Source organism: Pagrus pagrus, assembly GCF_965226575.1.
Source record: "Pagrus pagrus genome assembly, chromosome: 9".
NCBI lineage: Eukaryota > Metazoa > Chordata > Actinopteri > Spariformes > Sparidae > Pagrus > Pagrus pagrus.
In genome coordinates, this window is record NC_140193.1 from 12,737,640 (window position 1) to 12,754,236 (window position 16,597).

The window sequence follows — 16,597 nt, forward strand, 5'->3', positions numbered from 1 at the left end:
CTTATCTCCGAGCCATACCACTCACCTCTTGCTGTGTGTGTGTTTGTGTGTGTAGGTGTAGGCCAGAGAGAGAGAGAGAGAGAGAGAGAGAGAGAGAGAGAGGGATAAAGGTAAGGAAAAACAGGAGCAGAGAGAGAGTGTGTGCAAGTCTATCAGTGTGTGCATTTCCATTGTATATACCAGCAAGCAAGCGTGCGTTAGCCTGACAGCAGGTATTTGTGTGTGTGTGTGTGTGTGTGTGTGTGTGTGTGTGTGTGTGTGTGTGTGTGTGTGTGTGTGTGTGTCTGTGTGTGCGTGTGTGTGTGCGCGTGTGCGCGCCCTGCCTGTCAGTCCTCTCCTGTCCTCTTGAGCTGCCTCTCCTGGGGCCGGGTTCTTTCAGATAGGCCAGTCATATCAAGAAAGTCCACTGGGAGTGAAATGCCATCGATCGGGCACGGTCCGGCTGCTGCCAGCCCTCAATTAAGACCCCAGGATCTTCTATACTTCTATAAAGCTCGGCTTCTTCGACTCAACAGCCAATGACACACCAACTGTGTTTTTGTTACAGAGGAATTATCTGAAAGTGACGACAGGAACTGCCTCTGGAGACGCACACATGCTGTTTAAAAGCCGCTGGATCCATTCATAGTCCCATTTATATAATTTATCTTTAGGATCATTTCATCTGTGTGTTAATTAAATTAAACTGTAAAAGAAAATCAATTGTGAATGAATGTATTCGCAAAGCGTGAGTTTTTCTTATTAGTGTTTAAGTGTCAAAGGGGTTTCTTAAATGGAAATGTTCCAGTATATAGTATAAAGCCAGCTCAACAACCATAATAACCAGTATGGATACCAGTATTCAGTCAACACTTTATGTCCATATTGTCAGAGTCTTATCTGTCATTTCAATGTAAACTGCTATTCAAAATTAGACATTAACTTAATGAAAATGTTTCAATTGTCACTTCGAAATTATAAATTGTCAGATACCACTATTTCAAATGGTCTAAAACCTTTATTAGTACTCATGTAATCAGTACAGTAATGCCAAGCTCTACAATTATTCCGTTTTCACTTTAAATGAGCCCTACTGTATTGTGCTTTTTTGTCTTCTTCCTTTCCTCCAGTGTTTTGTGGTGTAAAAGATCTTGAAAGTTAAAAAGGTCAAAGTCAGTCTTAAAGAGACAGGAGCTAAAACAGAGCCTTTCAGACAGGGGGATACAGTAGCACTGGACAGTATGAGAGAACAGATGTGTTTTTTGAGCATTAAAGCATGTAAACCTGTTCTAGCAGTAACCCAAAATTAAATTATGAACCTGAAAATGAGCATAATGTTTCCTTTAAAGATCCAGTGCATCAAGCAGTGATGTTGCAGACTGTAACCTACTGAATAGCCCTCACTTCACCCTACCCTTCCATTTTGTAGGAGAAGCTACAGTGGCTGCTAAAATAAACAAAAAACACAAAAGTCCCTTTTTGGTTTGACCATTCTGGGCTACTGTAGAAACATGGCGGACTCGGCGAGAAGAGGACCAGCTCCCTCTGCGAATATAAAAGGCTTGAGCTTCTAAGGTAACCAAGACACACTGATGATTCTTAGTTTCAGGTGATTATACACTAATGAAAATGTAATTATGGATATTTTATTCCATTTCTGCATAGAGATCCTTCAAAATTTCACACACTGGACCTTTAATAACATTGCACAGTTATCTAAATTGACAAACAATGTTCATATACACTGAGATGGCCACTGGTTACAAGTCTGCGTCAACAAATATTTTAAAAAGTATTGACTACAGTCTTATCAAAACATGTTGCGACTGCAAGTCTTGCAAAAGTGAAGGTGTCATGATGGAACTTTTCTTTGTCCTTTTCCTCTTCAACAACCAGTTGCTGCTACAAAAAGGTCTGAAAGGTCTTGTAATGGTCCATCTGTTCATTAATCATGTTATCATAGACAGACATTCTGATATGTCACTGAAGGAGAAACACAAGTATAAATAATAACATAAACGCATGGTTGGTTTCATTAAGTTGCTTCAGTCAGGGTCCTGGTAGTTTGCATGCTGGCTCACTGTCACACTGAGATGGCTAACTGGGACACTTAAATAGAACAAAGCTATCGCTAACGTTATTGGTAACACCTGTGAATTTCATACTGTAACAGGTCTAAATGTCTGCTGTGAAAAAAGGACTATTACTGGTGAAAGGTGAAGATGCCATTTCTGTTATGTTTCCACATTCTGCTCCACTGTTGCCTACAAAACCTCACTGACTAAAGCAGATTTTTGCTGCAGCGTGCTTTCTGGTATTACTTCCAAACAAAGTCACTTGAATGCACCATGTCACATTTATAACCTGCAAAGTCTTGAAGGGGGCAAAAGTCAAAGGATTTTTTCATGGAAGAGTAGCGATTTCTAACTGTGCTTCAGAGCTTGAGGACCGTCACCTTCGTCTCCCCCCTTTCCAATTCCTGTCTGAACATCTCAACCAGTTGCTCTCTTTGCATGGAAAAGCAGACATGTGTGTAGTGTTATGCAATTGCTTCTGTCATTTTTAAGGCAAAATGTGATCATAAATGGCTCAGAGCAACTGAAAAAATAAAAGTATGCTCCAACTCAATATCCAAACTGTTTATTCTGGGCTTCTGGAGCAAGGGTCATCAACTACATTTAGCCCAGAGCCAGGTTTTTTCGACAGACACTGTGGGGGGATGGACTAAAAAGAAGAATTATGTATCTAGGCCTAATTAGCCTTCCACATTTTCGATTACATACAAAATTAATATCTATTACTCATCTAATCTAATCTATATTGATAAAAATGCTTTCAGACCGCCAAGGAGGAAGTCAGTGCTCAATACAAAATCCATAGTTCAACTACCAATGAATGAGTCCTTATCTCAACAAAAATTCCCATTCAGGATCCCAGGAGGCAAACAAAAACACAGTTGGCCACCGGATATAAACCCAAGTGACGTCTCTTGCATCTAATAGAGCTTAACAGTGAGGAAAATCCCATTCATATTCTGAATAGAGGATGTCGTTTGGTTGGCATGGTTCCAGGTGTATGACTCATTATATATATTTCTGAAACATCAGTGATGTGAATGAATGGGAAAGTGATTCTCTAACACATCTGGAGTTACCGCCTGTTCAGTTCAGCCAGCACGCTGCTGTTAGCTCCAGGAAATGGCCAGCCGAGGATCCAGGCCGTTTGATGGTGGGTTCATTGAGTAGCCCGAGGGATGATGGAGTTGGAGAATAATAATAACTATCAATTACAAACTTTTTGGCTCATGCTAGGGGTTGGCAAGCTGATTGAGGATCACAGGACGGACTGAGCCTCTGTTACCTCTGAGTTATATTATTTGCGCGCATTTTCTGAATTCATTAATACTTGCAGGCCGGATGTGGCCCACAGGCTGCTAGTTTACAATCGTTGTTCTAGAGTTTGTTTCAGGTAAAAATACCCTGCTAACTAATGAAGAGGGAAAGAATGAAGAAGTAAAAGTAATTTGTGCATTAATAAGGGATGTCAGTTTTGGTTGATTCTGCTGTCGAAAGTCGAACACCCATTAATTGTTAAATAAGCAGTTAATTGAGAGAAAAGAAAAACGTGAAATACAAGAGGTGCTTTTCTTTATACAGCTGCTACATTGGCTCAATGAGCTCTGGCGCACCACGGCAGCTTCTCTGCCAGGCTGTCTGACATGTATCGGACGGAGAGGCTCTGAGTGAGCAGCACGTCTCACTTATCTGAACCTATTTCTATACTTGGTTTGGAGAAATGAGCACACTGGACTGCATCTCCCAGTCAGCACTGATGAAGTTACAGGTAGTTGTGAAGTTAACGTTCGTTTGTGAGAGCTGTACAGCAGTCGCTTGTCAGAGCTAAAGTTGATTGACACTGATTGGCAGCGTATCTCCTCGGACCAGCGCATCACACTTCCTTCCCTAGACAAGCAGCAATGCGATCTTTGGCTGCGAGCCATCCTCAGAGATGGCAGCACGGTGCTTGTTCTTTAAGTGGTACAGTATAGCACAAGTACTATTACTAAACTGAAGAGTAGCATCACGCATTTTAACTCACATTTGACTCTGAAGGAAACGTTTCCACAGAGTTTCTCTTAGCAGCCTGTACCTTTTTACCTAACACTGTTAGCTAGGAAGATATTAGCGCTGTGTGTTTGTGCATGTGCATGCAAATTAACCTATAGACCAACATGGGTAACAAATAGGTATCAAAAATATCCTCTGTAGTTAACCAATAATTGGTTAACCATTGATGTCTCTTGCACCAATCAAAGCCTGACACGTGCAATGGAAAGTCACCAAACAGTTTTCCAAGTTGAATCTATTTAACTTAAATATTGTGACTGAACTGTAAACATAACCTGTTTTAGCCAACTCAGTCCAATTGAGATTAGATTTTGTGCATAGGTACAAATGTACCCTGGAGTTGTTTTTCCAGCCAGGCTTCAACATGAGAGAGCACGCGACTCTGCTGCACTACATCCTGAACAGCAGGTAATTAATATGTAAGCCGGCTAATGCCCACGTCTCATACGACTCACAACTCATAGGACAAGAGCTCTGGCCTTCACCTTCTACTGCTCTATTTTATGTTTCTTTTATGAAAAATTAATAACTGTAAAAAGCAATATAGTAAAACAATGATGAGGGAGGACTGCCCGCTTCTCTTACCATAAATCCCCTCTTTCCACCTGGCTTTAACATGCATCTTGTGTCCTGATTGTGCCTACAGTAGATATGATTAAGCTGGATTACACCTAAATCTGATATTAAAATGCATCGCTAGTAAACGCATCAAATATCTCTACTGCTTGCCAAAAAGCCCAAAAAAAGGACAGTAAACACCTTGATTTTTGGCAAATGGTTTACTCTAGGAGACGATGTTTAGACTGGAAATATGAAGTCAAATATGACTAACTATCTTCAGATGTGTTTGAATGATGTTTTCAAAAATCCTGCACCAAATAAAACACAGTAAAAGATGATTGTCAAGTCACAAATTCGCCTGAGTCTTAAGCCACATGTTCTCACCTTCCCTCTCTCCTTCTCTACAATACGGTCTAAGGTAAGACTGAAAATAAAAAAAAAAGGATGAATGGACCGTCCTCTCTGAAGCCACCTCTTATGAAGTGACACGAAAAATATATAGTTTCACTTTGAGTGGACTGATAAACAACATGGCGATATCCAGGAATATTAGGTCTGGGCATCGTGCCAGTGTTAGCTCCTCCACAGACATTTTCATTCCCCTTACGTGCCCCAGTCAACTCAAGCTTGTTGTGTCAAAGGGTTGATACTTTCACAGGTCAAGACAGCTCTAAATCTACAGTAAATTTGTGTACCACTTATACCACTTTTCACAAAATGTACACAACTTCATGCTGATATTTACATAAAAATGTGTGTGTTTGTTGAAATACAAAAACACTCCGACAAGGTCAGTCTTCAACGTATTTGAAGACTGACCTTGTTTTACAATTGAACTAAATAAAAACAAAGGCGGCTAAAAAATGTTGTTAATTGCCGTGAAAGAGCTTAGGTAAAGTAAGAGCAGTGTTTGTAAGAAGGGAGCAGCTGGGTTACCTAAGCGAGAACATTTTATGTGTGTTAAGCAGATAAACACACACACACACACACGCACACACACACAGGTTGCCTTGCTTCACATTCACACTGTTAATCTAGGCCTATGGTTTGAGGCACAAAGTGTTACTTTCAAGTGCACCGTGACTAAAGTTAGTGGACAGACAGCGCTGCCTGTGGCACGCATACAGAAATACCCTCTATCTGCATGTGTGTGTGTGTGTGTGTGTGTGTGTGTGTGTGTGTGTGTGTGTGTGTGTGTGCGTGTAAAATGCTCTAAGCCTCATTGACTAAAGCCCACTTGCAGTCTAAATCCATTAGCATATTTCCACAGGATTGTACTCAACGTTTTCTAGGGACCTTTAATGCACCAGGCAATACACTACACCATGATACCAAATGGGACCAAACAAACTTTACACAGTGACCTACAGTATACATACATTTGACTAGAAGAGAACAACACACAAAAAGTCAAACAATAACCTCACATGATAACACAAACACATGCTATATAGCTAGGAAGTGACTGGTTTATTGAACAAGGCTGATCATGTGCATATGAAGTACCAGCCACATGCATTAGGTCTTCTAGCTAACTGCATAGAGATCTACTTACAGTGCAACTTGCTGGCTGACAAAACCAGCTACCTGTTCATCTGCACAAGCAGGTTTGTTTAAATCGGCTTTCCTTTAAAGAAGTGGTTGGACATTTTGGGAAATCTTATTAAGAGTTATTTTGAGATTTCCACCCTTATTGTAGACGGAGCCTGCCTGGCGTGTTCCCTTTTTTCTTTCTTAATGCTAAACTAAATGTCACCTAACTGCAAGGTATTCAGTATTCAAAATGATCGATGCCAAGTTCAATTTTATTTGGAAAGCTTTGGGAGACTCTGCATTTCCTGGATCCCTACAACGAGAGGTGGCAAATTCAAATTTAGCATGACCACTCTGATTAACCAGAGTGACCACAATTATGAGAATATGACCCTGTGACCCCCAGTGTTCAAAGTGACTGGAATGAACACCATCTATTATAACATGTATTTTTTTAAGCCTTTTTTTCTTCATTTATATTACAGCTGACGAGTGACAGGAAACAGGGTGAGAGACGGGGGGGGGGGGTGACATGCAGCAAAGGACCACAGGTAGGATACGAACCCTGGACACAGCCGCTGTACGTGGGGAGCATGCTCTACCAACTGAGCTACTGGGGCCACAACACTATCTAATATATTCTATACAATATATTCTGATATTTTCTTGTGAAATTAAATTCTCTCTCATCTGTGACACCTTGAAATCCCCAAACTGTTCACACATCCGCTCTTTGAGAACCGCCCCTGCAGCCCACATGTATATTATGAGCCGTCTCCCATTTCTCACAACAGACAAATGTGCTAACACTGGGAAAGATGCCAAAGGGCGTTTGGAGAGAGATGTTTAAAGCTCCTGCCTCACATACTAATGAGAATCCATTACTGTCTCATTCAAACACACACACACATCAACACATTCTCATTCAGTGCACAAGCATCTGGCTACAGACACCCCCTTGTCCCCTATGCCTCAGTGCCTGCCAATTACAAAAGAAGTAATCAATTCCACCACGGCCCCGTCCAGGGAAATCGACTTCAATGACACCAGCTACATGGCCGCTGTCTCTGTACCTGACAGCCACTTACACACAGGCAGGGACCCAGCCAGCCGGCTCTCTGCTGCTCTCCACTGCAAGGCCAAGCAAGGCAAAACACAGCTCACTTCCCAGTAGGCAGCGCTTCATTCAGTATCGTAGATACACTGCTGTCAACTGCACCAATCAGAACTCAGAGAGTACTAATGTTGACCGTTAGAGCAGGTTTGCTTTTATCGAATTAACTTTATAGTAGAAAAATTAAGCTTGAAAGGTGATATGGTTATCATTACCTTTTTTTAGAGAACATCTGATACGTTAGGTCCGATTTGGGGCAGATTTCGATACATTATTAGGTAGTAAAATAATTCTGATATCGGCATATCAGCCTATAAATTGTTTGCAATGGTCCCATTAAAATGTTTTTGTGCCTCATGTTATGTAAAAACAGAATTTTCATATCAGCGTATACAGGCGGATACCAATGCATCTGTCACAGACCAATATATAATTCAGGTTCTACCTTTTTTCATCACCTAGTAATAACGAATTAGCATAAAAAAATGGGTACTGAAAATGTTTGTATTCACTAGTTTGAAGGTCAGATTGAATCTTTTTCACTTTCTAATGCAGCAAAGCAAAATTTGAAAAGAGAAGAAATTGTGTATGTAGAAGAGGAGAAACTCACAGAAACCAAATTATGGCAAAAATAAACGGTAGCAATTGGTCTTTGTGCGAGTAATGTGAATAGGATCTTTATTATTCTGCAAGCTATAAACTGAAAATAAGTTAAGCAAAGTTCAGAGAACCAATACATACCCCTGGTTTTTTGTTTTGACTCGTAGCATAGCTATTTTTCAGAAAAAGAACACATTTAAATAAATTCATTTCTTCTGCAGTGACAGTGCTTCCTGCGTTGCGGTTCTACAGTGAGCATTCATGTTTTGTACTGACTGCTGATGTCAGTCAACTAATGTAACTCGGGAAATATCTATTATACATGTATCACTTTATCTCAGGCAGGGATCAGAGAAGCCTCGTCAAGTCTGTGCGACTACTACCTGATCCAACAATAAATACATTAAATATCTTTCAACTTTTAAAAACAGATTTCAAACACTGACCCATCTGGCTATCATGAAATTCAGACAGTTTTAAACAAATTACACTGATTTTAAACAGCTTAGGTATATCTAGTACCTGTTGCTGTGATTTTATGACAGTCTTTATCCTTTGCCGTTGCTCAAATGACCCCTGAAACATAACATAGCTTGCTAGAATACCTCCTGTCAGGATATACACAGCAGTGAGTGTGCGGGAGTTTGCCAATGGCTCAAAGTAACACTCAAAAAAATTCTCTATTGAGAATGAGGGCTGGCTGGCTTCCATACAAATGTTCTAGCACGATGTATCCTACAACATCCAGAACGTATAGCTTAAATTGCTGAAGGTAGATGGCTACCTGGCTAAGTGAAGTTATAAGTGGCTTCAAGCTCTCAGGCAATCTCTGGCCTTTCATGAAGCTGCAGCTCTGTGTGTGTGATGCTCTGAGGATGTTATCTGCATACTCCACATACAGTTGTGTTCTGATGTAGCTACACACTAAAAACTTGTTTATTTCCAGTCACAGTTTGTTTCCAGCGTGCTGAATAGCTTGTTTTGTCTTTTGTTTTAACGCTGTGCACAATATTGAAGCCGCTTTCGTATAACAATGGCGCCTGAAATGGAAAAACTCTGCTTCTTTTTCTGTGTGCATTTAACACAATCGCGATCGGCTCTCGCCTGCTTGCCAATTGCATTGCATCAAAAGACATCTGCGTGAGGTTGGGCTTTTCTCAACTTTCCCCTGTCGTGCTGCGGGGTGCCTTTTACATCTCTGTAGCTCGGTGGGAGGCGCTCTGGCGCAATGGCAGGTCGCTTTCAAAATGAATAGCAACCTATCGCTCTCTTTTGAGCTTTTGAGTCTGTATGTGTGAACGGCTTGTCATGGAAAAACTGTCAAATATGCCGTCACTGTATGCTACAGTAAAATCATAAAGTTATTATATATTTCTTTAAAATCAAAGTCATCGCCCTGAGGTAAACAGCTTCTGACAAGCTCTGCAAGCTGGTGAAGACTCAAGGCCGTTCGTCTCAGAAAAAATAACTTATGAGGCTTTTAAGTCATCAGCCTATGTTGGAATTTATGGTGCTCTGAAGGTCAGCCAAATCAATTTCTCAACATGGGAGTTACACAGAACACTGTAAGCTTTAGTCAATGGAGTAATAAATCTCTGCGCTGATATCATTTGTCTCCTCCCATCTCTATCACCTCCTCTGCACCTCCATTTTCCCTCCACCTCGTCTTTCATTTTTCCCTCTTTTATTGTCCTGTATTTGCCCATTTGTCATGTTCTCCTCCACCCCTCTGCCTCCTTCCATGCCTGCCCTCCTCCCCCTCCTCTCACACAGGTTGCTCGACTTATCTCCCCTGGTCTTCTTCTCGTAGCCTTTTCCCTCGTATCCTCCTCTTCACGCCTGACATTGCAAACCCAGCATGGAAGCACTGTGTGCGTCTGTATGAGTGTATACCTGCAAGTGTGCAATTACGTGTGTGCGCCCCGGAAAAGACTGTAAAAACAAGCCTGAGGGACACACTGCTGCAGCTCTGCCCTTTATCTTCGCACACTGGCATATGAAAACAACTACACACACGTGTACCTGTGTGTATGTGGTTGTGTTTGTGCGTGTGTTCTCACACGTTTGCAATGTTACCTTTGGCCTCTTTGTGCTCTTCACAGATCCGTCTGACGGCTTCCAGACCCTCCTGTTCATCCCTCCCACCTGAAGGACGACACACACACACAGATAAATACAATGTGGCCCTCAGAGTCTTTTAATAAAATAATACTCATTCAGTTTTGTGTTGTGCTCTTTCATCCTGTAGAAAACATATTTCCAAGAGGATCTTCAAATGAAAGGAGTGCTTGATGAAACCATTTAGCCCTTGAGGAAGAGTTGCAACCCTGGTTTCAAAGACTGCACACTACTTCAAAAAATACAATTAATTATACCATCAAATATGCATAAGATATCAAACAAAAAAGGAAGCCTGACGGCTAAATGACACTATGATTCCAGCAATACTAACAAGAAAATAGAAAAACTTTGCAACACTGTAAATGAAGGTCATGTAATAAGCATTAGTTAATAGGTATTAACGGACTTATAACCCCTTTTAGGATAAGATCAGATAAGTCAGTATATCAAATGCCATCTGTCATTTGATTCAGGAGAAGCTTACATTTCAATGTGGCTCATTTAAAGTCACACTTTCACATTTACCAGATTTTTTTTTTAAGGTCAGTCAAAATGTAGTGTTTTTTGACTGTGAACTCAGACAGAACCTCTGGAAGTTAAGGGTTTTTTTATTCAAAAACATGTACTTGGATGTTTTAGACTTCCATATGAACCTCTGTCTTCATCTGACCTTTCCTAAGCGAGCTACAGAACAGCCATTTATTATAATATTGCCCTCAGTGTTTTTCTGTATACCGATGATTACAAAGATTACAGAGGTTATCAAATCATACAGAGGGCATTGAAGCAAAAATGACGTTTTTCAAAGAGATATGTTATCCAGTATACATACAAAAAAGTAGCTTGTCTACAACCATTTACCAGTGGCCAAAAGGAAGAAACTGCTCGGATTTCCTTAACAAATCAGAACGTGATGGCGTAGTCACTTTCACGACAACGCCTCTGAATGCCTAAACAAGACGTGTATAATATCATTGCTAAGGGGGAAAAAACCCTAAAAAGACTATTTAAAGCATATGAATAGGATTAGTGGTTCAAAGGTTACAAGAAGGATTTGTTAGTAAAGTAAGATAAAGTGCACAAACTTTACAACTGGTGTACTATATTAATAAAATCCTGACAATACCTTATGTGTATTGTTAAATTAACAGGTTAAATAATGGGTCACTTTTCCAGAAACAACAAAACTGTTTGTTACTTTAACATTAGATACAGTGCATCAGGCTTTTCAAAATGCTTTTAACACGCTCAGACACCCTGCTGAAAGACACAGACACTGAGTCTATAACTCTAGGACAGACTTTGCTTACAGAGCTTGTCTGCATACAAATGAAGCCTGCTCCTATGAAAGAGAGAAGAAAATATTTGGTACCAGAATGTGAGAAAGACAAATGGAGGAGAAAGAGAAAGAGAGCTGGTGTCTAATTTACTGAACCTCATTTTCAAAAGCACCATTCAGAGGGCACAGATAAACACAGACAGACTCGCACTGCCTACAAATCAGTTCAGACCATTAGTCGATTAGTCAAGTGATTTGTCAATCCATAAAACATTGAATGACAAAACATTAAAACATTAACTGGTTCCTAGTTGTCGGATGCGCTACACACTGTACACACATAAACTCTCTTTTTATCCAAACTCGTACGGCCCACAGTACATGCACACTCTCATTTTGTCTCTACGCACACACAAACAGACACACTAATCTTGGATTATCACGCAGGCCTTTTTCAAGGGCAGAGCATCATTTACCCTGATGCACTACGGGTCAGGTTGGGCTGAAGGATGCGGCTCTTCTGGGTGACGTGGCACGGGGGTCACACAAACACACACACAAACAGGACAAGCAGACAGTGATCTCACACACAATGTCTTTTTTGTTGCTCTCCAACAGGCGCCTCTGCTTATAGACCAACAGCCACTGAGAACACTGCACATCAAATTTCTCCATTAAAATAGCCACTGATTAAGAATATGCCCCGAGGTATTAATTTGCCTACTAAATATTTTGGGCTGTAAAATGTAACCTAATTAATTTACTTAAATAATCTTGCTGCAGCTGAACAAATGGATTAACTGAGTCTGACACAGAGCAAGAAAGTCCTACTCAAAAAGTTTACACCTCACACCTGTAATTAGTTCAATATTAATGTCTGTGTGAGACATGTGTTTCTTATTCATACAATTTGACCTGTTTCTTTACCTGCAAATGCAACAGATTTTAAGCAGAGTTATTTGTTTTAGCTATTTCTTGACAGCAGTTTATCAGCCTCTCGAGTGCCCAAAGTTTTTGGTTGTCATCTCGGTATAGGCATGATGGCTACAAATCTGGCAACTTCACTGTGTCAACAGAACTTTGAGATATGGTGCGTGCAGTCACTGCTCTTGGCTGTTGACAAAGAAAAAGCTCCAGCATGTAACTCTCACCAGCCAAACTGCAAACTAACATTCAGCTTTAAAGGCTAAGTTTTGATGCTCAGCAAGTTTAGACATGTCCTAACTTCTGTGTATTTTAATGTTCTCATTTCACTTTGTAAGGGCCAACATGTTTGCCAAAATGCTTAACTTTTCCTTTAAAATATGGACTTAAAGGTCATATCGATAACATTTTTTGAAGGGCCAAAAATTAATCAAGAGTCTTTGTAGATGCCAGTTCGAGGAAAAAAAAAATTGCTAATTATGGAGTACCACACTAACGTGAGCTAGCTAGTGTTAGCAATGTTAATGTTAGCTTGCTAGTGCTAGCAACATTAATGTTTGCTAGCTAGCGTTAGCAACATTAGGAAGCGCAACACCGGCACCCCTTGAGGGGACAGATGATTCAAACAATAGCAGTTTTGTGACGTGAATGCAATGAAAGGTGGCAGAATGCCACTTTGAGTGGCAGAATGTTATCAATAACACCTTTTAAAGAGATCCAAAATGGAAATAAAGTTAAAGCACTTTAATTTTAAAAGCAAACTGTAGCATTTTGAAGCACTGATTTATAATTGTCAGGTCAGTTATGATGTCTTGGTGAATTTTTAATTATGTTAATCCTTGAGATTTTTCTTGTAAAGCACGGCATCATCAACATATTGGCACACAATAAACTTGAATTACCACCTCGTGGTTGTATGTCTTTACGCAACAGCCTAGCTGCAGGTTACATCCATGTCTGTACATGTAGTGAAGATGTTGACGGAATTTAGAAAAAAAAAGTATAAAGTCTATTTTTTGGTGAAATGGAAGTGTTTTGTTAGGTCACAGTGAATTTGACCAACAAAATTGAATCAATTCATCCTTAAGTCCAAGTGAACGTTTGAAATTCCCTCAAGGTGTTCCTGAGATATCACATTTACAAGAATGGGATGGATGGATGGATGGTCAACCCCAAAAACATAATGTCTCTAGCTGCGACTATGGCCGACACGAAAGCATACAAACTCAGTGGTGGGGCTGGTAGAGGCTGCTAGAAATAGTTGCTTTTCACAGCAGCTAAGCAGGAGTCCCACAAGAGACAGATTGAAATCCAAGTTTATGATACAGAAGCCGGATCACATAAAGAAAAGCCTAACAACCTGACAGAACAGTAACTTAGAGGACCAGAGAAAGATTAATGAAAAAAACAGCTGATTTAAGGTAAGACGGATTGCTCCTGTTTCTGCACGTATATTTACTGATGTCACAAGCAGAGCAATTGTCTGTCAGGCTCTAGGAACGAAGCTTTGCTAATCAATAAGTGTAAAATCTGTACTTCTTAGGACAGGAGACACTCATCAGCAGTGTGACTGACCGTTTTCTACGTCTCATGTTACAGATTTTGCCTACAGACAGAGACTTTTTCTTCCTATATAGCAAATGCAATAATGTAGATCTGCAAAGGATAATATATAATTTCCTGTGTGAGTCCAATTTATCAACCCCACATATCATATAATGTGTTACATAAACGCAGTGCCAACCTCCTACATTTCATGGTTTTATGAAGTGTAGGAGGTTGGCACTGACGACACGAAATCTGCACATACTGATTTATTTAGGATATCTGAATTACAAACTGTTCTTGTCTGCAAATGAAAATGTTTTGTCCAACTAGCAGACCGGAAACACAACGTCTTACTTTGATATTTAGGTGAGTGACTTCTTTTATACCATGACAAAGATGCATCACAGTCATCAGTTTCCTTGTAACATCAGTTACAGCGGTGAAGTCCAAAATGACTATTGTTACCAAGTTTTGGGAAATATCATATATCGTATTTTTATGACATAAAAAAATAAAAGCTTATTATAGTCAATTATTCATAAGAATGGCCTTCACACAGCACATTTGCTATTCTTGTAGAGATTGAAATTTTGTAAGTATTCTTCAATTGGTGGAATCTACAGATGTTCCTTTGCACAACATGCATGCTGTAATTCATTTATTTCAGGTCATTATATTCACACTAGTCTCACACAGCCAGACCAATCTCCACAGCACAGGAGAAAGTCATCACTCTCCAACCTCTGATATATACCTCCTTGTTTTCCCTGTTACTCTGCCAGATTGTCTTTGTTTATCCTCATGTGTTCATTAGATTTAGGATTTTTGCCAACTCCCTGTCTGGATTTGTATGCTGTGATTAGACTGACTTCCTATCTGAGCCTACCTGCTTCTTCAATGAAGACTTTGCCTTATTGAATTTCACCCTGTGTTACCTGAGTCTGTGCTTCAGCTTCAAAGACAACATTTTTCAACATAAATTATTCTAAGTTCAATTATATGATCTTTAAAAGACTCCGACTCATCTTTAAAAAGGCATCTTGATTCCAAATCTGTTCAAAAACACTTCAAGCGCAATTGCTTGCTCAGTAATATCTCGCTCTGGTATTTGACGGTGCAGAGGCTCAAACCATAAACTCTCCTCACACAAGCACTATGCTACCACTCCACCTGAAATATGCATCCACTCCATTACCAAAGAGGAATCCACTTTACCATAAATATTCTCCCTTCATGAATTATCTCAACAGGTCGGGATATCTGAAATGGAGATACGCTCAGAGTCCTGTGGGATCAGCTCTAATATGTCTGTGATTACAACAGACACTTAACCAACTTCTTCATGTATTGATTTTGTGTGTGTTATCATACGTAGGGCTCAAGTCTCATTTATGTTCTGCTCAAAGCGTCTCCAAGGATACTGTGACATTGACTCTGCGGTACACAAGCTGAATAAATAAAGCAGAGTTTTCTTCAAAGTTTTGACGCTCGTGAACTGAATGGAAAATGCAGTCTTACCATGGAAACCAAAAGAACATATTGACGTTCTGTCCACGGCATCGTGGAGGTTTGTTTGCCGTCAAAGAGCACTTTTATGAAAAACAAACAAAGAAAATACTAATATTTTCACAGTATGACCAGTTTTTAAAAGCTCCTTCTCAGTATTCTTTATTCTCACCTCAAATTATCAGTGAGTTATCAGACTGCTGTGTTGTGGGGTGCAAACTTTTATTGCACACCATGCAATCTGTTTCTTGAAGGACGACTGACTAATCTGTAAAAATAAATAGTTTTAGACTGCAACATGCCTGCAACTAACTCAACAATCAGCTGATTATTTTCACCAATCGTTAAGTCTGCAAAATGGGGGGAAAAAAGTGACACTCATCATAAATTTCTAGATCCCATAGAGATGTATTCAGATTGCTTCTTTTGTCCAACCAACAGACCAAAACCCAAAGATTCTTCATTTACTGTCATAACTGACAAAGCAAAGCAGAAAATCCCTATATTTCAGCAGCTGGAACCAGACATTTTTTAATCCATAATTGAAATTGTTGGCAATTTGATTCTGAAGGACTACCGATACATTGACTAATTGCTGCGGCTCTAGACAACAATCACACTCAGTGCTTTGAGTCATCGACTAATTTAATTTACAACCGTTGCTGGTTCCCCTGTTCCTACTGTTTCCTATGTTTTTCCCTACTTTGTGTTTCCAGTGCTCTCCTGTCTATCTAGGTACGTGTCCAGAGGATTACATTGCCCACTCCTCATTTGCATTAAATTCAATTCTGGCTACTTTATGCAAATCAGGGGCGTCTGGCATGATGCATCGCCTCTGAAAACTCCAGATTCGGTAACTGCATGGCTTATCATTAAAATAAAGTCTTCAGAAATACATTTCGCTGACCTATTTTGGTAATAAAACAGAAAATGTCCCACAGAGCCGCTATGTTGGTCCTGTTAAAAATCCCGGAGCAGCGGCACACAAGTAGTGTCCGTCCAATCAGGTGCAGCCGATACGTTTTTGCGTGGTTACCGGAGGGTACAGCCTTTTTTGTTCAAGCATGGAAAGCTGGGAAGTGTTGCATGGCCTTGTGTCAAATAACGTCACTGTGGACACCATCTCTCTCTTTGTCATGTTGGTCTGTGTATGTGCATGTCCAGGTGTGGGAGTGGTTCTCCCATCTGGCTCTCCTGGCTCGGCTCAGGATACACACCTGCCTCTCAGCAACTCATCAACCTGAAGTACATCTACCCCAGATTTCAATCCTCTCGCCGCCAGATTGTTGTCTCCCCACTGTTGTG

General features: G+C 40.2%; 1 protein-coding gene across 3 annotated transcripts in view; it reads right to left on the minus strand.

The window, feature by feature from the left end:
* LOC311263107 (polyprenol dehydrogenase) overlaps positions 1 to 16,597 on the minus strand; it is a 55,078-nt gene that overhangs the window by 16,297 nt on the left and 22,184 nt on the right. For all 3 annotated transcript variants that reach the window (XM_084363000.1, XM_084363001.1, XM_084362999.1), the window contains one exon: positions 9,991 to 10,059. In XM_084363000.1, coding sequence (XP_084219126.1) covers positions 9,991 to 10,059 — 69 coding nt within the window. The remainder of the gene's footprint in view (positions 1 to 9,990; positions 10,060 to 16,597) is intronic.